At 41.4% G+C, this 27,281-nt stretch overlaps 2 protein-coding genes across 2 annotated transcripts; both read left to right on the top strand.

Annotated features, from left to right (window-relative positions):
• Positions 1-1,337: 1,337 nt before the first annotated feature.
• Positions 1,338-10,035, top strand: LOC310878847 (chitinase-3-like protein 1; the record flags this gene model as incomplete). The annotated part of the gene is made up of 11 exons (XM_083793262.1): positions 1,338-1,362; positions 1,790-1,997; positions 2,921-2,977; positions 3,124-3,289; positions 4,362-4,486; positions 5,009-5,111; positions 6,175-6,357; positions 6,589-6,705; positions 7,089-7,545; positions 8,149-8,607; positions 10,013-10,035. 11 exons carry the CDS (start codon positions 1,338-1,340, stop codon positions 10,033-10,035), a joined length of 1,923 nt encoding a protein of 640 aa, XP_083649388.1.
• A 1,878-nt stretch (positions 10,036-11,913) lies between these two features.
• Positions 11,914-12,990, top strand: LOC310879075 (dynein axonemal assembly factor 10-like; the record flags this gene model as incomplete). The annotated part of the gene is made up of 1 exon (XM_083793506.1): positions 11,914-12,990. One exon carries the CDS (start codon positions 11,914-11,916, stop codon positions 12,988-12,990), a length of 1,077 nt encoding a protein of 358 aa, XP_083649632.1.
• Between the last annotated feature and the right edge of the window lie 14,291 nt (positions 12,991-27,281).

The following is a 27,281-nucleotide window of genomic DNA, read 5'->3' as shown; positions in this document are numbered from 1 at the left end:
AATGCGTTTTCAGCAGAAACTGAGAGGGTCTGTCTATCAGTAACACAGTGGGAGGGATCGCTAGTTTAGAAAATAAGTTTAAAAAAAATAAGTTTAAAAAAAATAAGTTTTAAAAAAATAAGTTTTTAAACTCCCCACGAGTTAAAATCATGTATTCATCCGTCATCCGATTGTAAGTGCCACATGAAACCTGTCATGTGGCACTTACATATGCATGCCTTAATATGTGAACATTCGTTGAAAATGGGTCACATGAAAACAGCCGAGCCACAAGCTTGTCTGCTATTGTGTGCGTGTGTGCAACTTGTGATGCCTAAAGGAGGCAAAAAGGCTGGTAAAGTATTGTGGCGTCTCTGCAAAAATTGGCAGCCACCACATATGGCGGAGGCACTGTTACTTACCCATGGCATAGAGTAACTGAGTGACATGACATGCATATTGTATCATGAAGACAGGTTGTGCCATGGTTTTGTGGATGTAAGCCTAATTGTTAAAATGTGTGTGTCAGATGAAAGGGGGGGGGGGGGGGGGAGACCGCAACAACAAAATGTTGGGGGTCACTGACACTGTACAAGACAGAGGCATAGTTTACATAAACAAACACCTGATGATACATGAGATTACAAAGCTGGTCTGTATCTTTGGATGGGCCACTCCTCACTGTTTGCTACCTAATACCAAACACACACACACACACACACACACACACACACACACACACACACACACCCCTAACACAAACGCTGTGAAGTGTTGTCTGGTCTTGGATTGATGGACCTACTGTAGCTGGAATTCCAGCCTTATATAAACCACCACAGATGATCCCAGTTGTCTCACACCAGTCTCTCAGTCCCTCACTAAGAAACAGGTAAGTCGTGGCTCCTTTCATTTAACCCATTAAAAAGCGGGAAAAGCATTGTGTCATTTTAGATTTTAGTTATAAATCGTGTCTGTCGGATGGAAACCTCATATGTCCAAAACTGTTACTTTTCAGGATAAAAAAAAGCAAAAATGTGCCACTTTGTGTTGCATTTCAAGCTTGTAGATCGGATATTTTTTTATACTTTTGTGTGACGCTGTACGTATCAAGTAGGGTGTTAATTTACGATTTGAATTCATGGATATTATTTAGTTTTTGCGCATTGCTAAACCAATAATTTGATGCCCAGTCGTGGTTCCCTATGGAGAAACAATGGAGACTCTTTATGTCTCCAATGGGAACCACTGCTGGTCATCAAATATGAACCACTGCTTTAAATGAAACCTCTATGAATAATAAACACTTGTCATCATTTCAGGCCACTACAAAGGATAGGATAGTCCTGCAGTAATACACCATGGCTGCACTAACCATCCTGGCTGGTAGGTTGAAATCATTGTTGAAGTCAGATTATTAATGTTCCTTTAACAGTATAATGTGGTAAAAGTGCAGATATTAACATTTATTTTCTGTTTCCAGGTCTAACCCTTTTACTAAGTCTTCAAGAGGGTATGTATCTATTTATGCATTCTGTTTAAATCACTAAAATGGTGTAAGGGGGGGGGGGCTTAAAAGGTTAAAGTTGTTGTTCTGAGAGAGAGAGAGAGAGAGAGAGAGAGAGAGAGAGAGAGAGAGAGAGAATACACATTTATTTGAGTGTTCCAATCCAGTTCCAATTTGGTTCTGCTCACTTCCATGTTTCATCACTTCCAATTTCACTCGTTTATCATAATTCATGCATTCATTCATTGATTCATTCACGCATTCATTCAGTCATTCATCCATTCCTTCCTTCCTTCCTTCCTACAGTGTCTTCCTCCAAACCACTGCTGTGCTACTTCAGCAACTGGGCCCAGTACAGACCGGGTTCTGGCAAATTCCTACCTGCTAACATTGACCCCAACCTGTGCACCCATCTGATCTACGCCTTCTCTGTCGTCAACCAACACAACCAGCTGGACACCTATGAATGGAACGACCAGGCTCTCTACAAGGACTTCAATGGACTCAAGCATAGGTGAGTTGTGTCCTTTTCATTTCCCAGGTTTATATCGTGGCTGTCAGGCAGCAGAAGCTTCTTATCTTATCTCCAAGACTCCATAGCCTATCATTTTTATGTACATTTATTAAATACATACCATAGGCCTACTTAATCATACAGTGTCACACAAAAGCATCAAAAGTAGCACATCTACAAGCTCAAAATGTGGATTTTGTGGAGCTTATAGAGTCTATTTGTTGCTATTTTTTAATTAGAATCCTGAAAAGTAAAGTTTTGAGGCAAAGCTTAACTGTTTTTTGCTCTGCTCCACAACAGACCACAAAGCACGGTACAGCACAGTGAATTTGAATCCTGAAAAGTAAACAGGCCTGAAAATTGCACTGTAAATTGCGGTCTCATTAATAAAAGTGCTAATTGAGTGGGCGTCCGTGGCCTAGTGCACATCAAACTTTGCAACCTTGCAATGAAAAATGTTGAGGATTATTGTTGCTATAATGCAGGTAGGTATACAGGTGAGATGACATACCGTGTGCGCCTTATGTCTCTGACATGATGACGAGCTCCTTTCTTCTCTGTACCTCTGACAAGATGCCCAAACCACACAGGTGAATGTAATCTCTGTGAGTAGGGTCTCATGATATATCTGCTGCTCTACAACAGGCCACAAAAATACAAAATACAGTTTGTTACCCAAAAATATAAAAATACATGAACAATTTTCACATTTTCAGATAAATATAAGCAATAAATAAAAATATGGCACAGCTACAGGCTGTCTGTGCCAGAGATGGGTAGGCCTATTGTCATATTTTATTTACTTAGGCTACTAGCTGTAGCCTACAGCTATAGGCTAAGTAATTTAAGTCAGCAACAGCACACAGTCACAGTCTCACAGACATAATTCTGTCATTCATAATCTTTCCATGTCTACTTTGCAGCAACCCTGGACTGAAAACTCTGCTGGCTGTTGGCGGTTGGAACTTCGGATCTACACAGTGAGTTCAATAGCAGTGTTTCTGTTTACTAGTCAGTTCATGACTTATCATGAGTCTATTGTTGTTGTAACAGTAACTAACACCATTTGTCTAGCTGGCAGTCAATCAATAAAACCATAAACAGTTGAGGTGTCCGTGTCGTTTAGATTCAGCAGAATGGTGTCATCGGCCGTCAGCCGCCAGACCTTCATCACGTCAGCCATTAACCTGTTGAGACAGCATGGCTTTGACGGACTGGATCTGGACTGGGAGTATCCAGGAGCGCGAGGGAGCCCCCCAGAGGACAAACACAGGTTCACACTGCTCTGTCAGGTAAATAAAACTGTCTGACTGATTGTGATTCCCAAACTGTTTGAGTGGTGCTAGACAGCCACTAGTAGGCCTATAGACAACAATGTGTGACCCTGGCTGGGTCTGTCCGTCCGTCCGAACACCTATAGACATAGCCCCATATGTGCCCTCTCCCTAGTCCCTACCATAGACTGTAAGGGCCTATTCATACTCCTATTTTAGAGCGGAATAAAAGTCGGTTCGGCGCTGTAGACGTACAATGTGACGTCATTTGAGGTTCGGGGGGGGGGGCGGGTACCTCTTCGGTGCTACAGAACATTTCTGACGAGCTGAAATCATTTCGGCACTGCAGCGCCGAAACAGTGATAAAATAGGAACTATGAACCGGCCCTATGTCCCTACGCTCATTCTGTAGCTCCGAGTTGAGGAGCTACAGAATGAGCGTAGTGCTGAGGGAACATACTGGGGCTACTATAGACATCAATGTGTGACTTGTGTGTCCCTGGTTCTTAACTCAAGACCCAAAACGAGTAATTAGACGTTTACTCTGGACCCAAAATAGCAGATCTACAAGCTCATATGACATAATGTGACACTGTGAGCTTGTAGATCTACTATTTCCACTACTTATTCATGTATGGTTTAGTTTTTTCTTCTTTTTTTGTATAGATTTAATTATTGATTTTAATGTACTATTTTAATCTTTTAGGGGAAAATACACATTGTTTTTTAAATCATAATCTCACAACCCGTCTGTAGATCTGCTACTTTCGAGCCGCGACAACCAATTGGTCTACTGGACAACTTCTCCACTAACCTACTTCTCCACTAGTCCCTCCCTTTAAGTCGACCATAGTTTTAATTTTGTTGACGGAATTGCCATTATACTTTCTGTCCTTTGTCATAGTTCTAGTCTATAGCTTAGTTAGTAATTATATCGTTTTCACCAGTGAAAAATGGTACGTAGTTGACATTTGTTTTAGTCGATAAAGTTAACACTGGCTCCCTGAAATCAAAGAGTTTTGAGAACCACTGCACTATTCACTCACTGCTATCATTATATGACCCATATCATTCATGTGTTTGGATGTAGGAGTTACGCTCTGCTTTCGAGCAGGAAGGACATCTGAACAGAAGACCCAGACTGCTGCTCACAGCTGCAGTAGCTGCTGGGAAGGAAAACATTGACAATGGTTATGAGGTCGCTCAGATCGCTAGGTGAATTCAAGGCCTTTTCACTAAGACTTACTGTGTATCCCCAAGACATAATGCATTGTAAACTTACTTAATGCTTATAAGAAAAGGTGTTATGTGTTATTATTCATGTTAAATACAGCATAATTAGTATTTAAGAGTGGTTATAAGCATGACTTTACAGTGTCCGGGTATCTCAGTACTTGACCACAAGGTCATGGGTTCGATCCCAGGCACTGCCAACTCAGCGTATTAGCACGGCTTGCGTGTTGCAAGTTTTGCGGTAACTCCAATAAGTACTGGGAGCTGATGGTTGGTGTTGCGGGTGCTCCACCTCAGCAATCCATCTCCCAGGGGTCTAGCTAGTGCACTGCAAAACTGGAATAGACTCCCGGAACCCGGCTGATACCAACAATAAACCTATCCGACCTACTTGTGAGCAGATTATAATTATAAAGTTCTGCCGCATTTTCTAACAGGCCTCTCATTCCGACGATGCAACATTGTACTTGACATCCAGAACTGTGTGTATGTGCATAATAACAGGTCCCTGGACTTTATTAATGTCATGACGTATGACTTCCACGGAGCATGGGAGAAAACCACCGGCCACAACAGCCCTCTCACTTCACAAGATACAAACAATGTGGTGAGTAGAAATCTCACAACTCACATACACACTTTACCAGTTGTGGAATAAAACACTTTTTATACACAGCAGTGGAACAAAACACATTTTATACACAGCAGCCATATTGTAAGGAAAGTGGGCCTATTATTTACTTCCTTAACAGGTTTTGCCACGATAGTAATTAAGACTGTTTTTTTGTGTGTAGCTATAAAAGGTCCTCAAACTGTTTAAATTTCAAGTACCCCCATAACTCACACATAAGTGTGTACAAATGGAAACAAATGGACCCTTACAGGTGTGTAACTCTGAGTGTACAAATAGAACCAAATTAATTTGATTCCATATGCACACAATGCTCCATTTGGAACCCCGTCAAGGAACCATGAGGGTCCCTGGACCACACCTCGAGACCCACTGGTATAGGCAGCAGAGTGTTTCCAGTGAGCCAACATGCACTCTGACTCTGTTTGACTAGAATGGAACAGAGCCTCAATTAGTATCACTGGTAAAACCTGTGAAAGAAGTAAGGAAGAGGCATAGAGCCTATTTGAAGGACCCCCATAAGCATGTACAAGTGTACAAATGCTTTTCTCTCCTAATAAAATGGCTAAATAATATAAATCATCAGAGGAAACCATCACATTTTAAGAGTGCATAAAAGTAAAGTATCAAATGGGAGTACTCCAGTCCATGGTACTCTAATCAATGCATGGTCTTCAACAAGGGGTCTAGCACCTGTAGGGGGTCCTCAGAGTTACTAGAGGAGGGCGGCAAATCTTAACAGACCCCCATTCCGAAACACCGCCATTCAGAAACACCGCCATTCAGAAACCCGGTTAGGGAACTTAGGGTTAGGGTTAGGGTTCTGAATGGCAGTGTGTAACCGCTATTGGAACGTGTTTTTATTTCACTTGAATCCTAGCATCCGGCAAAAATAGCTAAGGGGTCCTTACTCCTTTGTGGGTCTGAAAAACGTTAAGGACCCCTGGTCTAGGGCATATCAAACTGGGGGTACCTTGACATTAAGGAGGTTGAGAATCACTGATGCACGAACTGATTGAGTGTGTATTTTTGCAACCAGGACTTTGCCATGAATTACTGGAGAGATCAAGGAGCACCTGCTGAAAAACTCCTGCTTGGTTTCGCTACATACGGACGCACGTTCCACACGTGGTCAGCAGATGGTGCCGTCGGCTCTCCGACCAGCAGTGCTGGCTCTGCTGGACTCTATACAGGAGAGGCAGGAATCCTGGCTTACTTTGAGGTGAGTGACCATTGAAGCTTATACTATGTTGCGGTTGGGTGAAAAACCTTGTATGTCCAACTGTGTTACTTTTTATGAAGTAGGGGGAAAAAAATATGTTCCAATGGATCATTATAGTTATTTAGTCACAAGCTCTATATAAAACCCACAATATGGCATCATACCAGTATATGGATAATAATGTCAAGTCTTTTTGATTTTAAGATACATACATTGTTGTCCTTCCAACAGGTTTGTAGCTTCCTCCGCGGGGCCTCTGTCCACTGGATTGATGAGCAAATGGTGCCTTATGCCACCAAAGGCAAAGAATGGCTGGGATTTGATAACATTGATAGTTTTGCATACAAGGTAATATACAGCAGCTTTACGATCCAATCTAAAAAACTAAAGATATCAGTCAATAACATGGATGTGTTCATTTTTAACAAATTAAAACCACACAAACATATGTATTGCAATAATCACAATATACTTAAAACTTAAAATGGGACTTTTGTTAAACTCTTTAACCCCCAGCATCCATATTCTGGGGGAACATTCGTCAAAAATAGCAGATTTGGCATGTATTTCACTGAATCAGTGAAATACATGCAATGTGCTCTTTACAGGTCTGTTTTTATCAAGTAGACTAGTAGAGGGTTTAAGCGGTACTGAATTTGTATAGCAGCTCAACAAATAATGAATGTATGACAGTGGAGAATTTCACGATAAATAAATGACAATCTCCACAGGTGAAGTACTTGAAGGCGAGTGGTTTTGGAGGAGCCTTGGTGTGGGCCATCGACCTGGATGACTTTACTGGAGAAATGTGTGGCCAGGGCAGATACCCCCTCATCAGCCACCTGAGAGCTCTACTAGATTCAGGTAAACAGGGCAGATACCCCCTCATCAGCCACGTGAGAGCTCTACTAGATTCAGGTAAACAGGGCAGATACCCCCTCATCAGCCACCTGAGAGCTCTACTAGATTCAGGTAAACAGGGCAGATACCCCCTCATCAGCCACCTGAGAGCTCTACTAGATTCAGGTAAACAGGTCAGATACCCCCTCATCAGCCACCTGAGAGCTCTACTAGATTCAGGTAAACAGGTCAGATACCCCCTCATCAGCCACCTGAGAGCTCTACTAGATTCAGGTAAACAGGTCAGATACCCCCTCATCAGCCACCTGAGAGCTCTACTATATTCAGGTAAACAAAACCTGCGTTCATATCGTCACTCTCGGGTGGAAAATCATGTAATCTCCATATTTTATGTTGAAACATGCAAGAGATAATTGATTATATATATATTAGGATCCCGAAGGGGATCCTAATATCCAAATAGGGGATCCTAATATTCTTCTTATTGCACAAGAATAAGCAGGTAATAACAGTAATAAAGAAATGAATACATAGACCCAAAGTAACAATGAAGGTGTCATTGCGTGATTGCGTATACGTTAGTATTTCATCAATATATGCCAGGTCACGGTGTGTCCAGTGCAACGTGTTGCCTCGGAAACCAGGAAAGGTTGATCAAAATAGTAGACATTTTCAGTTATTGCATTGTGTATTTCTCGCTTCAAATGTTCAAAAACGTGTGTTTGTGGCTGCCATGTTGGGTACGGCAAAGATCAGGTGCTCTGAGCCTTTGATTAGACAGCAGTCTGTTATTGATCCAAGAAAATAGAACATCTACAGTGAGCTTGTAGATCAGCCTTTATGCCTTAAGCACATTTTATTATGGCAATACTATCGTTAATCACACTTATTTGGTGTAACTTTCATATCATCCCCATCCCCATTTCTCAGATTCCACTCCCACTCCGACAACCATCGTTCCCCCAGTAATCTGGAATCAGATCCCTAACCCGAATGCCATCATCACCACTGATACTGCCACTGCCATCGTTAACCCAGTAATCTGGAATCAGATCCCTAACCCGGCTGCCATCACCACTGATACTGCCACCACTGTGTCAACTGACCTTGGCTTCTGCAGAGGGAAGGCTAATGGCCTCTACGCGAACGCCATAGACGCCAACTCCTTCCATAACTGCCACAACGGGTTCACCTACCTCCAGGCATGCCCCGTTGGACTCGTGTACAGCGACAGCTGTAAATGCTGCGACTGGCCTCGTACAGGCTTCTGCGGAGGGCGGCCCAATGGCCTCTATAGCAACGTCAACGACCAGCACTCCTACTACAACTGCTACAATGGAGTCACCTACCTGCAGAGATGCCACAATTACCAAGTTTTCAAGGAGAGCTGTAATTGCTGTGTCATGCATTGATATTAAACAATAGGAAAATAAAAGTAAAGTAAAAACCGAGAAAACAAGTAATTGTGTATCTTGTGTCAAATCTGGATGAAATAACTTTTAATGATAAGTGAAGTAGGAACTTAAAGGATATTGATCTAAGCCAGAACACAATCATTAATGCATGTGACCACTCACAGTACAGATGGGTGTGGGCTGCAAATGCCTTTTTAGAAAAGGTTGAGAACCACTGACTTACAAGTTACAATATATTATTGCTGTTTTTTTTTCTTCCATAAATGAATAATTAACATAATGAAATAAATGTAAACATGCAACATGGGGTCCCGCCCATTTATTATAATTTATTATTATAATTTATTTATTTATTCATTCATTCAAATTCATTTGATTTACTCTTTTAAATAACATTGCATGTAGTCTAGTGGTTTAGTCATCTTAAACATTTAGGTTTTAGTCTAGTTTACTCGACTAATACATCTACAGTTGATTTGATGACAACATTTTATATATTTTGACTGCATATAATTGTATTGTTTCTGTGATAATACTTTATTTAAATAAAATAAAATAAAATTGATTAAAAAGAAGTTAGTCACTGATAATTAATCATGGTTTATAAATACTTAATACTTAACTATAAGCCATAAGCTGACTTACTTTTAATGTGAAAATTTTAATAAACCACTGAACATTCAGAAATATCAAAATCAGGAGAAACAAGTTGAATTCAAATTCACATTTAATTAATCTCTTTGTACAGTGGAAGATGATATCGGGTCTATCGAGCCACTTTAGGACAGAATGTAACATTAACGGCTATTGTATTATGTGGAGAAGATTTGTACTTCTAGCACCGTCGAGCTTAGTTCGACCACTCAAATAAGTGTTTCGTTTTACAGTTTTGGCAAAAAGAATATAAAAACAGTTCCCTGTAAGATGTTTTAGTGAATATTCCCCTATGCTTCCATTATATGCCTGATGTCCTCAAGTGGCGAGTATATTTCAGTGTCACATGCTGAAAATAGCTGATCTACAGCCGAGCTTGTAGATTTCAACACAGCACTGTGTTGTCTGATGATGATATAACTCTAAATAGGTGAAATATCTTCAATTGTTGCCTGTCGATTATTAGACCAGTGGTTCCCAAACCGGGGGTCCTCAAATTATTTGGGAGGGTCCCCAGAGGATCAACTTCATGTACAACATTGTTTTCTCAGGTGGTGGGATTCCAAATGGACCCTTACAGGTCTGTAACTCTGAGTGTCTACACATCAAACCAAATGGACCCTCATGGGTCCATTTGGTTTCATTTGAAGACTCTCAGAGTTATGCGGCAACCTGAAACTGAACGTTTTGTGGATCTGTTTGTCCAGTGGATCTGTTTGTCCCAGGTGGGAAGTGGCTCACGGGCTGAAAAAAAAAGACACAAAAACAGCGGAAGTGGGTCGGCGATTCAATGTACATTGTACCAACAAAGATCATCAGGTGTTTGTTTGTAACATAAACAAACACCTGATGATACATGAGATTACAAAGCTGGTCTGTATCTTTGGATGGGCCACTCCTCACTGTCCGCTACCTAATACCACACACACACACACACACACACACACACACACACACACACACACACACACACACACACACACACACACACACACACACACACACACACACACACACACACACACACACACACATACACACACACACACACACACACACACACACACACACACACAGTGTGTTGTCTGGTCCTGGATTGATGGACCTACTGTAGCTGGAATTCCAGCCTTATATAAACCACCACAGATGATCCCAGTTGTCTCACACCAGTCTCTCAGTCCCTCACTAAGAAACAGGTATGTGGCTCCTTTCATTTAACCCATTAAAAAGCGGGAAAAGCATTGTGTCATTTTAGATTTTAGTTATAAATCGTGTCTGTCGGATGGAAACCTCATACTGTTACTTTTCAGGATTAAAAAAAGCAAAAATGTGCCACTTTGTGTTGCATTTCGAGCTTGTAGATCCAATCCAAAACGAACTAACACAAACAAACATGTTTAAATTACTCCTAAACATTTTGCCAAACATCACACACTCTCCTATCCTCCTGGTGGAGACCTGTGCCCAGAAGGGCACTTTTTCTAGTTAATTTCTGCATCTCTTAGGGCCCATTTAACCATAATGCATTTGGATGGCAAAAATGGCAGATCTGCAAGTTCAGTGTCTTGAATGCGATGTGCTGTGAGTTTGCATATCTGCTATTTTCCAGCATAGGACCGTTGCACAGTGAAGTATAAACAAGCTGCATATCCCATAGGGATATACAGTACTCCAGGTGTGCAACTGGCAGCCCGGGGGCCACATGCGGCCCCCACCTTCACTTAATGTGGCCCTCAGGTTAATATCAGAATACTGATATAATATTGGTTCCAGCTGTTTACAATTCCACAACATGCAAACATGACCTGCTTTAATTAGGCTACTTCAGTCTAAATTAGTAGCTCAATGCTCAACACACGTATAATTAAAGGCATTTGAAATTACATAAAAGTGTAAAAAAAATTGTTTACCTTGAAAGTACAGTAAGAGTCAGTGACAAAGCTATATACAATCAAGAGACAAGCAGGAACTGCTACAGCAGGCTTTTCCCTGGCTGGCAGTTCTCCCCTGTTGTCTCTTACCTAGCCTCAAGTGAGACTGAACTGCCTCCACCTGCACTGCAGCAATCCTGCTCTTAAACAGGTAGGGCAAACCATCCTCTAATTAAGTAAGTAGTCATTATTTAACTCGCCACACGGCTAAATCTATGAGTAATTCTTCCATATTACTATATACATTAAAGGAATACAAGATATACAAACACTCAACTATTTCACAGGTCCAATTCATTCATTCATCAATATAAACAAGACCAAACATAATACGGAACAAACACCCCTCCTCCTCTACAGTACTTGGCACCCTCCAATCTATGGAGGAGTGCCAGCACTGCAGGGGGGAGAGAGGTGACAGACATACCAATGCAACGTCAGTGTCAATAAATACAAATAAACATTTAAAACTCTTTCAACCTGTAAAGTTGCCCGAGGGCCAAGAACAGCCGATCCGACCAATATGCCCATGTATGGGCGATATATAAATCATACGTGATGACACAAGATTCGAGGCAGCTTAAAAGAACGCTAGTCACAATATTTTGGCATTTCACAGAGGCATGCTGTTTGTTCTGTTAGTCTGATGATATCATCTCTTTGGAGGTAACAATAGTTTTTCTTCTAGCAAAGACATGACAACGCCATTTGAAAAACCTCAGATCATTGGGCATATACGTAAAGGGTTGAACTACACTGTTTTTGACACCAAATGGATCCCCTGCAGTGCAAAATTTGTCTGCCTCGGGAACTTCACGAGAGGGACTGGTGTGATGCAAATATATGAAGTGCATCAAGGGGACATTCAGCTTGTAAAGGAAATTGAGAAAGCAAATCCCATAAAGTGTGGGACATTTGGTGCTTCCCAACTCCAACAGAGAAACCTAGCGACTGGGGATTTCGATGGCAACCTCGACATCTGGAACCTGGAAAAGCCAGACACTCCTGTGTACTCGGCGAAGGCTCATAAAGAGATAGTCATATGTATAGATGGTGTTGGAGGCTTGGGTATTGGGGACGGAGCCCCTGAGATAGTCACGGGAAGCAGAGACGGGACGGTGAAGGTGTGGGACCCCAGGCAGAGAGACACGCCCGTCGCCACCATGGAGCCCATGGAGGGCGAGACCAAGCGAGAGTGCTGGACCGTCGCCTTCGGCCACGCCTTCAACAGCCAGGAGCGCTGCGTGTGTGCGGGATACGAGAACGGGGACGTCAAGCTGTTCGACCTGAGGAACATGTCCCTGCGGTGGGAGACCAACATAAACAACGGGGTGTGTTGTGTGGAGTTTGACAGGAAAGACATAGACATGAACAAGCTGGTGGCCACCACCCTGGAGGGAAAGTTCCACGTGTTCGACATGAGGACCCAGCACCCCACGAAGGGCTTCGCCTCCGTCTCGGAGAAGGCCCACAAGTCGACCATCTGGCAGGTCAGACATCTGCCTCAGAACAGAGACGTCTTCATGACCACGGGCGGCACGGGCAGCCTGTACCTGTGGAAGTACCTGTACCCCGACAAGAGGACCAAGAAGGACCCACAGGACCTGGACGTGGGCGTGGCCGGCTCCGTCGACCTCCTGCAGAACGTCAGTCTGTCCAAGCAGCCAATCAGCAGCCTGGACTGGAGTCCCGACAAGCAGGGCTTGTGTGTGTGCTCGAGCTTCGATCAGTCCATCAACGTTCTCATCGTGACAAAACTCAACCGCGTGTAAAAATAATAATAATAATGCTTTGACTCCATTCAGTTGTCTATGTTGTATCTATGACGTATGACTCCAAATTTGGGTGAGGTTTGTCAGAGCCCCATTGACCACTATCTATACTATAATTCACAGATTCTGTGTGTGTCACACTGCATTTGGCATCATTTGGACAGCGTCCGGTAGGACAACTTCAGTAGCCTTCTGCAAACTGAATAACTTGAGCCCTCTGTCAGTTCTCTGGGGGGGGGGGGGGGGGGGGGAGCATAGCCTGCTCTGTCCCTTCCTGCAGACAGCCTCAGTGCAGTTCAGTTTTTTGTTTAAATATACAGTACACCCATGAACTTATAGAAGTTTGCTTGGTCCGTCTATACCGTTAAACTGCCGTATTTTGACTAAAGTGACATTCAAATGCGGGAACATTGACCTGTTTCTTAAGGGAAGGTGTTGATAATGTGGCGGCCCAAAATAACATACAGCTAAAATGTGCACAGCATCAGCAGAAAAGCCTGCTTGTTTGTTTTTGCGTTTACGCCCAGAGACGTAGAGGCTATCATTTGTTTTGGGCGGAAGTTGCAGAATTTTGGCAGAAGTACAGCTCAAGGAAATGACGTTGATGCTTTACAATTCGTATAGTGTTGTGATTTGTCGGAATAATATTGTATCCGGGGGAAATGCATTTGTCGGATGTTCCGGACCGACACTTCCGCCGATAGCGTCTCTGCCTTAGGTTGTGACCATGCAGGCTTTTCTCTTCGCAGACGAGTAAGCCGTTCAGTTGGGCAAGTCAAGCATGCGGAAGCGCAACTTACGACTGTGCTCCGCGGCCGTGACACGTCACCGACCCTACCCCTTCATGGTGTAATTGAAACAGGACCCATGTTGCCATCATGCTACTGTGTTCTATCTCAGTATTGTTAAATTAATATGAATTAAGTGAACCTGCCTACCATAAAACACCAATGACATACTGCCCCCTCCCCCCCATATCAATTATACCATACCTGCTGTGTTATTGTGCTATTGCACTATATATCTTTATGCTGTGTTCAATTACTAAAATTGTATAAATTTAAATTCAGCTCAACACCCTAATGAAATCAAAGCAATGAAAAGCCTATTTCACCAAATACATTATCGATTGTACTGTAAAAGGAAGGAAGTGTGCTCTATTTCCATGTACCATATACCTGGTAATTGTAGATTATATTTATAATCCTCCCCAATTACCCATTGCATTTGTGTATGTTGAATTTAACTTTGAACTTCTCAATAACTGTTAATTACTATTAATTAGGTATTTACTGTGTAATTAGACATTTTGACCACATACATTTCCAAAACATTAACAGGTAAAACCTTGCAAAGTTATCGTGTAAGAAAGGTGGAACTGTACTGTGAAAGGAAGCGTGGTTTGTTTCCATGACATTACCATGTTCTTTTTTGAGTAGATTGTTATCCAATAATCTGGTGTTTTGTAAAAATTATATCAGGGAGTGGTAACGACTAACACAAAATGATCAGTGCCGTTGGTGGGCATCCTCTCCGCTCCAACACGTGTCCATAAGTCTGCTTCTCCCCCTGGACAGCACACTGTACAGTACTGCATCTGTATTAGCTGTGAGGAGATAAGAGGAAACAACCACAGAGTTCCCAGGACCCAAAGATGAAATGCATTATTATTACTCCACCACCCCGGTGACAAATACGCAAATAACTGTCAAAGACATCAACTATATTACCTGCACTCTCGCCTGTTTCTTTGTCTGAAACAGAACCACAGGAAGCATCTTGTTGCCTAATGTGAGCCTTATGCCTTATAGTGAGCCACAATTGCCAGGTGTGTATCATGGTAACATCATGGAAATAGAGCACGCTTGCAGTTCCTCCTTCCTTACTGGGTACCTATCAGGTAATTAATGACATGGTAGTTGTCAGGAAATTACCTATAGTAACATCTGGGAATTTTCTGGTAGGCTACTACCCATGTGTTTACATGGTTAGTACGCATGTAAACACAGTGAATAGAGTTACCATGTAATTACCTGGTAGCAGAGTAAATACCTGGTAGTTGTTGAAAATACTTGGTATAACTATAGTACCTACATGGGTATCTTGCCTGGTATTAATTACATAGTAAAAAAAATATAAATACCTGGTAATTATCAGGAACATACTTGGTAATTACCTGCCAACCGGTGTGTGAGATTATACAGTAAATAGTTATACATACTGGGTAATTACCTCGTAGTTGTCAGGGGAAATTACATAGTAATTACTGAGTAATGTATCTGGAATATAAATGTGTAAATGGGTAAATACAGCTGTCATGTTTGCAGCTGTGTCTTTTTGGGAGTGAAGCTATACCAGTGCCTTGAAGATGACAGGAAGAAGAACACAATTCAGATCCTGACAATTCAGATCCTGGACGAAGCTAATACCTGAGTCTGACTCACAGTCAGAGCATTGTGATCTTCGGAGAGCAAATAAAGAAGTCCAACCTGAATACAGTAAGAATATTGAGAGAGTTATATAAAGTGGAGATGAGTCACGTAGCATGTGACAGAGATTACACACTATATTAGACTTAAAAGGGTGATTCAGATGCACAGCTAATGCAATGTCGTTGCCTCCCTATCGCACAAGCTGAGAATCATTTTCGGAGGTTTAACACTAACGCTCAGCTCTGGTCGTAGCCAAGGCCTACTACTACTACTATATTATGGCGACCATAGGTTGCAGTTTACTATGAAAACCTGCATATCCCGTCAGTCGTGTCACACCTCATGTCACACCTCCATATAATGACCATATAATTATGGTCACGCCTCGTGACATCACGCCTCATGCACGTTACGCCACCATATATGGCCATCTCTATATATGAAGATCATGACATGACTGACCTCATCAAACCCTGGATAGCCATCCATGGAGAAGACTGGATCATCACCTAGATCTGCATATATGGAGCCGGCCAGCAACTCTACATCTGACCTCAAACCTCAAACCCTTAGATCTCCATATATGGAGCTGACCTGTTCTGACATTCCATAATGTTGACCGTCCCCACCCGTCCTTCCTCTTCGATGTCTCCCCTTTGACTGTCCATTCAAACTCTAGACGGGCCCGCCCCAGAGTTAATAGAGTTCTCAACAGGCCCCAGTAACCCTTAGATCTCCATATATGGAGCTGACCTGTTCTGACATTCCATATGTTGATCTGACCTCATCAAACCCTGTACACCCAAGACACGCTCCATATATGGCCAGTACAGAATTAATTTCATATGTTGATCTAACCCCCCCCCTCCCCATGCCAAAGCGCCAGCGCTCGCCCAGTCTTCTCAGGCGGATGCGTGCACACGACCTCAAGGTCGCTTCTCGCCCTCAGGGTGTCTTACTGGTACTAATTATTTCATATAGGAGTATCCTTTTTACTTGGCTTTACCAGGGAAAATAAAGGGAAGCTCCGCACACTCAGATCTGCGCACAATCGGTTTTATTTTTTGCAAGCTTTCGGTCTGGCTTTACCAGAAGCCTTTGTGCCTTGACATGTTTTATGTGGCATGTGGCAGCTACTATGAAGAAGTGACTTGAAGCTATAACATAACATAGTTTTTGACTGTGACATATGATGTTAACCATTGTGAATCTCTCAAGCCAGACAATTATTCCACAGACTTCACTTTTAAGTCTGTAATTCCCCTGAAAGCCGGTCAAAAGAAGTTGCCATTCGTCATTTCTGTTCAATTATGCTTTGACTATTTTGATTTATAGTAGGAATTATGTGATTACAAAGACCAAACCGAAGTGGACAGACATCTGCTTTAAAGCTTGAACCGTGTCAGCGATTCAGAAGTACAGACAGAAGCGTTTGAAAATTGTGAGTCATCAGTCTGTCTCGAGAAAATAACCCATTTTGTAAAGATAAATACTTGAATGCAGTTTTTATTTTTTATTTTGTATTGCTCAGTTAGAAATAAATAGTCAACAGAACATGGAGTTCAGTTTAATTGATTGATTCTTGATTCTTTATCAGACATTGCATTTTGATCTTGACTCTATGTGATTGTTTTGTACACACATTTATTGCAATGTGGTTGTGCCTTTTTAGGGGTAGGTTCTTTTTGTATTTATTTATCAGGGTGAGGTAAATTTCAACCCATAATTCCACTGCTTCCATAATAAATAGGCCTTGGGAAGATATTATCCACTTTGTCCTCTAGATGTCACCTTTGTCTCAGTTGTGTGAGTTTGTGTCTATCTAGTAGCAGTGTTGTTTTTGGCAGCAAATTTCTATTTTAGTTTTAGTCATAGTCTCTTGAATAGTTTTCACTTAGTTTTAGTCACATTTTAGTCACCTGGAATGTATTAGTGTTAGTCTAGTTTTAGTCGACTAAATGTCATAAGATTTTAGTCGACTAAATATACAGGTGATTTAGTCGACTAAAATGTGTTTTGGCGGGCCTTGATGCCGTCGTAATGACTGATTTTACACTTGCTGAAAATAGACGATCTACAAGCTCACAACACTTGTAGATCGGCTATTGCAACCAAGTGTAAAATTACTTATACTGGATTTCTTGTCCACTAGTAACTAGTCCCTTCCTAACATTGTAGGCTCCTCTAGTTACTTTCGCAAGCAGAGCGTGCAAGTACTAGTTTCGCCCAGGACGATATTCGATGCGTATGCACCGTCCCAGCAAATGACGTAATGACTACTTGCGCCTGATACGGCAGTGGTGCCAGATTATATACATGGGAGCATTACCTTTAATCCTCCCGACACTAAAACATATCGTCATTACGTCAACATCGAAAACCAATTACACTCTGGCATTAGGTCCTTTAATCCACATCTTTATTACGTCATCATTGAGAGCTAGTTATACCAGTTATACCCTGACGCCATACTGGGACGGTGCATATGCATCAAAAGTGGCGCAAAGTAACCACAGTATACCACTAATCAATTTACAAATTACATATACATATAGAGGCATTTCCTTTAATCCACCTGACACTGATCGACATATATGTCACCATCGAAGACATTGGGTCCTTTAATCCACATCTTTATCACGTCATCATTGAGAGGTAGTTATACCAGTTATACCCTGACGTCATATGCTGGGACGGTGCATACGCATCAAAAGTGGCGCAAAGTAACCACAGTATACCGCTAATCAACTTACAAATTACCTATACACAGAGGCATTTTTAGTATTAATATCACTATAGTCCAAGATTAAGTAAATTTTAAGCAATTGACAATTTAAAATAAATAATTAAATAATTATACTGTATACGTGATAACATATTTTATTTCAGTTTATATACCTTTTTTTTTCTTTGGATATCGATGATTTATTTGTCTTTGAAAAACTAAAAAGGGATCCAGAATCATTCTAAATCGATAAAACTGTATTTATTTTATAGATAGAAACTTGTACGTACTTCATAATACTACTTTTTTACATGCATAAAGTAGGTAGGTAGCAAATAGCTAAACCTAATCATTCAACATTTTAAACGTTCCTTCACAGAGAAGCTGAGATTTGACAGTTTGTAGCGGTCGACAGTACTTGCGCGCTCTGCTTGCGCACTATGGCCTACTAGTGTGCAACAAGCAAGTATGCACTCGACAGAGTGCAGTTCTAGTTTTTATCTGTTGACGAAATTGTCAACATATTTAGTCTTAGTTTTAGCCATCATATAGCTTATAGTTTTTATTTAGTTTCCATGTAGTTTTCGTCAGTGAAACAAAAGGTAGTCGATGAACATTTTTCGTCTTGGTTTTAGTCGACGAAAACAACAGTCTAGTAGAATGTTAAATGTGCACCTACAACATGCACACAGGCTTTTTATCTCCAAGTTGAGAAAACAGCAGAAAAAGAGTCAAAGATTGAGAGAATAATAGAGAAAATGTAACGGTTGATTTACTGTTAAATTAACAATTCATGCGATAACTTTATACCAGTTTGACCACTTTCAATGAGCATGCCAATAAAGTCGAAATAATATGTCCTAATCTAAAAATGTGAAAGTGGCTAGCTGCAAAGCTGTACAAGCTTACAATGTGCCGCAAGGCGACGGGTGAGGAGGATGGTGGATCCTAGCCTTGAGTCTTTGTTTGTGTCAGATATACACAAAGACTAGACTCAATCATCTCTGACAATCTTGGTGGTCTATAAGGCAGTGGTTCCCAAAGTGGGGTCTGTAACTCAGAGAGTGTACAAATGGAACCAAATCCATTCAGAGTTAAATTAACTTTGATTTTACAATATACATTGGGGGTCTCAGAGATAGAAATCAAATGCCATTTAAATGGGGGTCCGTAGCCTATAATGCATGTCAAACTGGGGTGACTATTGAGTGTAGTACTCAATAGTCCACCAGAAGGAGCCCTCTACCATCACATTGATTGCATCAGTAAAGCACATGCACTGTAGCATGCGGTCTGTGGTGTGTTTAAACTTTTGACTGTAGAATGAACCTTGTGACCTCTGTGAAATTATGCTTGATATTAGCAGCGACATTGATAGCTATTGTGAAGATCTGTATCACTTCACAAATTAGTTAAACCTGACAGCTATTGAATATGTTATTATTATTATTATTATTATTAATACGTGAAAGCAAAATATAATACAAATGTTTGTTCAGATAAAATGACGTTTACTTAGAATAGAGCAGACAAGTCAATTCAATCAATAACCACGGCAAGCCCATATAACTACATTTAAGTCACACTTAAATATGTTGACTCAAATGGCCGACATTCTGCTAACCATTTCATGGGGCCTTTAAAGATTAGAAAGATTATTTTTTTTTGTGCTTAATTTCAATTTCTTTACAAATCAAGACATACGATAAAGGTGCCTTCATCTCCTCATATGGCAGTACAAAAGCCAAACATGTGTTACAGTGTTCATTTAGTCTTGCGTAGACAATCAGAGGTCTCAGAGGTCTCCACCTACTGTCACGATACGCACAGCTAACTTCAGCCAATGAGATCAATATGGGAACAATTCGGAAATAACAACTAACAACTTCACAGAATCAATGCAAAGACTGTGGGGTGTTCCTTCAAATGGGATGGTGTCAGGATTTGTGTTCAATGCAATACGTGTGTCCTCCGGCATCCCATCACTGAATTTGGAATTTCAGATCTCTGGTGTTCAGGCTATGTGAGACTAAAAGTACCAAATGTAAAAGTACTCACCGTGCCGAATGTCACAATGTCTGTCAAGTTTTCAAATGTATACACATCTTTTGAAAATAGCAGATCTACAAGCGCACAATGCGTTGCATCGCGACGCATTGTGAACTTGTACAGTAGGTCGGCTATTTTCAAATGGCCAAACTATATATAGTGCTGACGTGGTTAATGTATGTTTTATAATAATAGCAATCAAAATCTACAAAGTAACTAACGTTTTCAAATAAATGTAGCGGAGTAAAAGACTAAAAGTACAATATTTCCGAGATGTAATGGAGTAGAAGAAAAAGTATTAGGAATTGAAAATACTCAAGTAATGTACAAATTCCTCAAAATGTTACTTTCCACATCTGACAATGGTTAATTGTGCTAAGTAGAAGCTATTTTTGGTTCCACGTATGATGAATTATAAATCAGGCTTACCTCTGTGCATAGCCCTGATGCAAATAACATTTGGCTACCGGTTCTGCTGTGAATGATAACCTGGTGACAGGACCCCAGGCTGGACTCATAATGCTTCTCTTCTGGTCCATCGACATCACAGAAGATAATACAGAGCAGCAGGGAGGAACGAGAAAGGCAGAAAAAGGGACTACACTGCCAAATGTTTATTTAACTCTGTGGATGGACCTAGTAATGGTCATTGTTTTACCTAAAAGTGCCCTGCAAAATCCTGAATGTTCCTGAATTTAATTCCTGGTCAAGTTTTGCGCTTTCAGGGTTCAATTTACCTCAAGAACCCTATAGTGTCTATATATACTGTGGGCTGGTCATCATCTTTCAGCAAAAATAGGCAGCGAAAATAGCACATCTAAAAGCTCAGCATGTACAGGCTACATCGTCTATTTTCGCTATATGATAGTGTGAAACAATGAGAAAATGAGGACTATGGCGTTCAGAAATCATTAGAAGGTGCTCCTTGGGTCAAAAAGGGGGAAAGGACATCCAAAAGGAGCCAAAATGAGCCCACGGCACTCTTGTTGAACAAGAAGTTAAGCAAGAAGCTGTTGCTTTTTATGTTCGTATCAGGCTAGTTTGTAATTAAATGTAATGTTTTGACCAAAACGGTGACCTTCATCAGGCTGACAATCACACATTGTCTGCCCTGATGAAGGCCACCTCTTGGCCTGAAACATGTTGGCTTTTTTTAACCTGTTCATTTATGAACTGGCCTGATATGAAAGCTTTTTGTTTTTACAAAAGCAAGAAGAAGAAGAAGAAGAAGAGTGCCGTGCCGTGGACTCAATTTGGCTCTTTATACAAAGAACATGGGGTTTAAGTGGTTAACACTCTGATAGAGAGTGGATGGTGTCAGGCAGACAGAGAAATGGAGGGTGTAGGGGGTTGTGATAAAGAGAGGCCTGCCTCATTAATGTTTTATTTATTTATGTAAGAGGCATAGAGAATAGCTCCCCTGCCTACTGAGCTAGAGCACAGCGGATCTTTGGGAGACGTGAAACAATAATATAAATCTCAGGGACATGTGGGAAATGTATCAATTGAGATCGCTGTAAAGAATTACGAGGGTGAGTTATTATAATAAAATGTTCATGCCTACCATATCCCCGGCAAGGAGAACAGTGAACAGTATGCTCTCTCTGTGTGTGTGTGTGTGTGTGTGTGTGTGTGTGTGTGTGTGTGTGTGTGTGTGTGTGTGTGTGTGTGCGTGTGCGTGTGCGTGTGCGTGTGCGTGTGCGCGTGCATGTGTGTGTGTGAGTGCATGCGCGCGTGCATGCATGCATGCGTGCGCGCGTGCCCCCACCAGCGCCCCATTTCTTGGAGCCGGACGCCGAGCCAGTGGCGCCACACTCGCAACTGACAGCTTAATACTACTGCAAACATTGGTTTTGTGGAGTGGGTAAAAATGAGATGGGATTTTTAATGGCTTATTTTTGAGTGGGCCTTTTGCTACACTGTTGTCCTCATCATCTGTCATATTTGCCCGTCTAATGATGTTTAATACCAGAGTAGTGAGGCACACGGCGCGTGGAGAAAACTCTGCCAACTATATTGTGCCTCCATTTATTCTGATGATGAGTTGAGGTACACTTAAATGTTATGACGCACAGGAGTATTTCCACTCACAGGCAATGAATGCTCTGCCCAGCCAAGTTAGCTGTCTGTCAAATAGATTCTCTGTTAGCCTTGGTTTCACATGCAGTAAAAGTAGTGGTTTCCCTTACAGTAGATCCTGCATGTCTATATGCTGTCTATGTGCATGTAAGCACAAGTGTGTGCTTGTGTGTGCACATGTGTGCATGTAGCCTACTGTATACTGCAGAGAGTATGAAATGAAAGTATTTATTTTGTTTCTCTTTGCATGTGGGTACTACTCAGACATGAGGCACTTGCAGTGTGAAATATTCAAAAGTAGGCCCATCTATATAATACACACGCCTATACTGTCAGGTGGAAACCTTGTATCTCCATGTACGGTATGAATGCAGGTCTTCAGAGTGAGCACATGTGAATTCACGCCCTTCAATACTCACACAGTGTGTTCTTTCATTGTGCCGTTTGCATCACAGCCTCAAACCCCCCCACAAGATAGCCGGAGGCCAAAAGAGACTAGTGTAAGTTCCAGCCTTTTAATTCAAGCTCATCATTTTGTGTTCTTTTGGTTCAAGCCTGTGGGCACATTAATCACATTGCTCAAAACTGACTCAGGACTAGTCCAATCTTGTGAATAACGCTAGCTTTACACTAGCCAGGAAGTGTGGAGACAGGTCAAAATATTATTTTTGGCAGCAGGGCAGTACTGTACACAAACTCCCTTTGTTTCACTCATAAATGGCACTCATTTAAAATAAAGTTTGCCCAGAAGCAATAATGACATCTGTGTTTTGCTTCAATGTGAAATTATGTTAAGAGGAAGCGTGCCACTGATCGCGATATCTCTCTGAGTGACATTATCTATTTCAATTTACGCTTTGCTTCATGGTGCATAATTGGAATGGGCCATACTATTGTGTGATCTCTGCATAATAGAGTCTATTGTTATCGCCACAGTATATGCCTTAGAATCCACCCTGCATTAGTGCTCACGGGAGCTTAAAAAGTGGATGTTATGCTTAATTTATAGTCTTTTGTACGGCAATGTTGCTCGCCGAGAATAGCGGATCTACAAGCTCACAAAGTGATTCATTGTGGGGGTGTAGGTAAGTATAAATCAGGCTCAGGCAACCTATGGAGAATCGTTATCCCGACCTCACTCATGCTCTAATGTCATGTATATGTTTTGTTCACTCTGTGTGTGTGTGTGTGTGTGTGTGTGTGTGTGTGTGTGTGTGTGTGTGTGTGTGTGTGTGTGTGTGTGTGTGTGTGTGTGTGTGTGTGTGTGTGTGTGTGTGTGTGTGTGTGTGTGTGTGTGTGTGTGTGTGTGTGTGTGCGCGCGTGTGTAGGGCTATTTCCGCACCAGGGCATGTCTGGAGAAGGTTAGCGTGGAGAGTGACAGCCCCAGAGAAACTCCTGGGTCAGTGGCAGTGTTTCCATCACATGATATATACAGCAATACTGTTCTGTAAATTCAATTCCACATGTATAGTAATTACATTTCCTTCATAATTGTTTTAGTGTAACATGCGTCTAGGCAATGGTTCCTAACAGATTTCACACTTTGACCTTTGCATGGTCTATACTGTATACGGCTAGACTAAAGCAAAGCACTGGAAAGACAGTGTTCTGTGTTGGTATTTGAGCCGATCAAATAATTAGAAAGAAGAAAATAAGGCAGACACTTTTTGTTTTGTTTTTCTTCTAACAAGCGATTTTAAGATCACTCCATGTTGTTCTCCATAGAAAAGGTACTTCCGTAAACCAGGGGATGAGCGAGTGACGTCAAGACAAAACAAACCTTCTTCCCTTGAATTCAGTATACAACCGTTTATGCAGATTTGTCCTTGACTGCCCATATTTGACCCACCACTGTACCTTGTACGAAAATCTCAACTTACCATCTCCCACCTCAAGAAGACAGCAGCACTGGCTGCATTTCATCTTTAAATGTATTCATTTCAATTATCCACAGTATTTGAAACAGCTTATGATACCATACACTTCTACACATCAACTTAGACATTGCTCACAGGTTTACTTCAATATACCCACATCAGTTGGCAAAAAATAATTTATGTTCAAAGCTCCTTGTGACTGGAACAATCTACCTGTCCATATTCGTTCAATAACATATTTTAATTTGTTTAAAACTGTGCTGTCCTCTCATCTGGAGACTACCTGTTCATGCTTTCACTAATCATCACTGTAGCAGATCCACGATGCATTGATCCATGTGTTAGTATACGTTATGTCCATGTTATGTGAAATGTTGTTTTTGTTTTGTTGTTATTGTTTGTTTCTTGTTTATATAGGAATTGTATTGTTTTGTCTTGTTTTGTTTTGTCTGGTTGAATTGTTTGTAAAAAGTGTCTTTATGTATGAAGTGTATTTTGTTTGATTGATTGATTGATTGATTGAAATATTTATTAACAGTTTGCAGAATTACAGTACATTTCAAGCACAAACTCAAACAAAGACTGTTAACTGTGAGTGGACGACCCAATTAAGCATTACACTTGTGAATTGCGGACCCCCTTGAAAACGAGATGGTTCATCTCAAGGGATTGTTCCTAATAAAGAATTTCAGACAAGACGTCGGCTCTATCTATAGTAGCGCTCCTCCCGCAGCTATCCTTGGGAGAAAGAAAATAGCGAAGAAAACTCGTGTGCGTGACTTCACACCGGAAGGAAGTCCCGCAGGTTTAAATACAGCGCCTGGGCGTTGCTGCGGGTTTGGCTTTTTGGCAGATTGTTTGTTGAGTGCCACGCGTTCAAATCGTCTCTCACAGGTAATTCATTAATATGTTATTCAATACTTAACGCTGTTGTTTATCCTACTTTATTGCTGCTACTCTTTAATGTTTTTTATATATATTAAGTTACTGCTCTCATTTTGGTAGACGGTACGTTAGTGGAGTGGTTAAGTTCCGCGCTTTGTATGTTCAAACAACTGAGTTCGCATCCTGCTCGAAGACTGTACAATTCCACTTTTAAAAACCTTAGTTTGTTAAAAGCGGGGCTTGAACCCGCCAGCTATCGGTTTAGGATTTCAAGGCGAATCCTTTGCCCACTACACTACACCATTGGGGCCGCTGCTCGCCGGGGATCTCCATCTGGTCAGAGTTTGTACACACAAATAATTATGCTATTTGTCCCAAAATGCTGCTAATAACAACCTTTTGGTTAAAAATATTTTTGTTGTGAAGCAACCCTGTGTCCTCGTATCACTAACTGGTCAGGCTCCTACTTGGCCTCACCCCCCGAACCCACCTCACCCCTGCCCACTTTGACAGGCTGGGATGGCTTAGGGTCGTCGACAGAGTACAGCATCTTGCAATGGGTCTGGTCCACAAGATTCGATACACCACCAAGATACCCATGTACCTGTCTAAATACTTCCTTAATGTAAACGAAGTCCACACCCACAACACCAGAGGGAGTGCAACAAACCATGTACAACCCAGATTCGGCACAAACAAGGGACTAAATTATTTTCGCTCCTATGCCACCAAAATGTGGAACGCCCTACCAACAGTCATTAAGACATGTGAATCCCTTGACTCCTTCAAAACCGCTCTCAAAGGGCACCTACGGATGGCTGCAATTCGAAACTGGCCTCTGTAAAATCTGAATCCCCCCCACCCCATTTCCCTCACTGTATATTGTATATTTTCCCAGTGCTTGTATATTTTCCCTTTTTTGCTTCCCATATGATGAATTCCTGTTCTGTTCTTTAGCTACATTGAAATGTCTATTTGGATGTCTCTAAATGGTTGTATGTCTTTAAATGTTTTGATGAATTGAACAATGTGGACCCTGTTGTAAACAAGTGTAATGCTTAATTGGGTCGTCCACTCACAGTTGACAGTCTTTGTATTGAGTTTGTGCTTAAAATGTACTGTAAATTCTACAAACTGTTAATAAATATTTCAATCAATCAATCAATCACTAAGCAGCCTAGCCGCAATAACTCTAGATAGGGCATTCTTTGCCCTCAAGACTCTCGAGTAGCGCACTCTTGAGTCAAGAGTGCGCTATACAAAAACTGACGCTATGTATAATACAGACACTGATCCCCGCCGAGGCAGGAGCCTCAATGATCAATGTTGTAGTGTATTGTACTAAGGATTCGCCTTGAAATCCAAACCTGATACCTGGCGGTTTAAAGCCCCGCTTTTAACAACCAAAAAGTTTTTAAAGTACAATTATACAGTCCACGAAATGGATGCGAACTCGGGTCCTCAAACAAACAGATCGCTGAAGTTAACCGTAATAGAAGAAGTTATATAATACATATAAATAACATGAGTAACAGCGACAATTTTTTTCTATTTATTAAAGAGCTGGAGAGACAGGAATATTCCTGTTACTGAACACACACTATAGCAATGATTACTGTCACAATATAGAGCTATTTAAAGGACAACTTTAGTTTTTTTCAACCAAGGTTCTAGCCGCAATTTGCAACTCTAGATTTTTTTATAATGGGATGAATCTAGCCCTCCAAGCAGAACCCAAATGCTACTGAAGTTTCTGACATTTGTTCGACCCAGTGCATTGGGTCCTGTTCCACGTCGTCCATGCCACCTGATTAAAACATTTACTGGCTCATGTTTACATGTTTACCGCCTCCCCGCGCTCTTTGACGATATTCTTCAGTATGAGGCTTTCTGAATATGTAAAGTATAAGTACCCATACATGCCGCTGCGAATATCTCCTGTGGCGCGGAAGCCGTTAAGTATTTTTAATATATGTTTGCCCGATTTGGAAGCTTGGATTCTTCTTTTCCTTCCTTGTTTATTGACACCTCATTGTACCGCCTATCTGGCTAGCTAGTGGCGCTATAGCTATGACACAGCAGATCAGAGGCAGGGACGTAGCCTCACAAGCCAACCGCACACCGGGAGGCGGTACAATAAACGGTAAACAAACAAGAAGAAATAAAGCGACCAAATCGGTCAAACAAAGATTAAAAATACTTAACGGCTTCCGCGCCACAGGAGATATTCGCAGCTGGATGTAT

The sequence above is a fragment of the Protomyctophum parallelum genome (assembly GCF_964188405.1).
Source record: "Protomyctophum parallelum genome assembly, chromosome: 21".
NCBI classification, from domain to species: Eukaryota; Metazoa; Chordata; class Actinopteri; order Myctophiformes; family Myctophidae; genus Protomyctophum; species Protomyctophum parallelum.
Note: the sequence above shows the minus strand (reverse complement) of the source record. Positions and strands in the feature narration are given on the sequence as shown.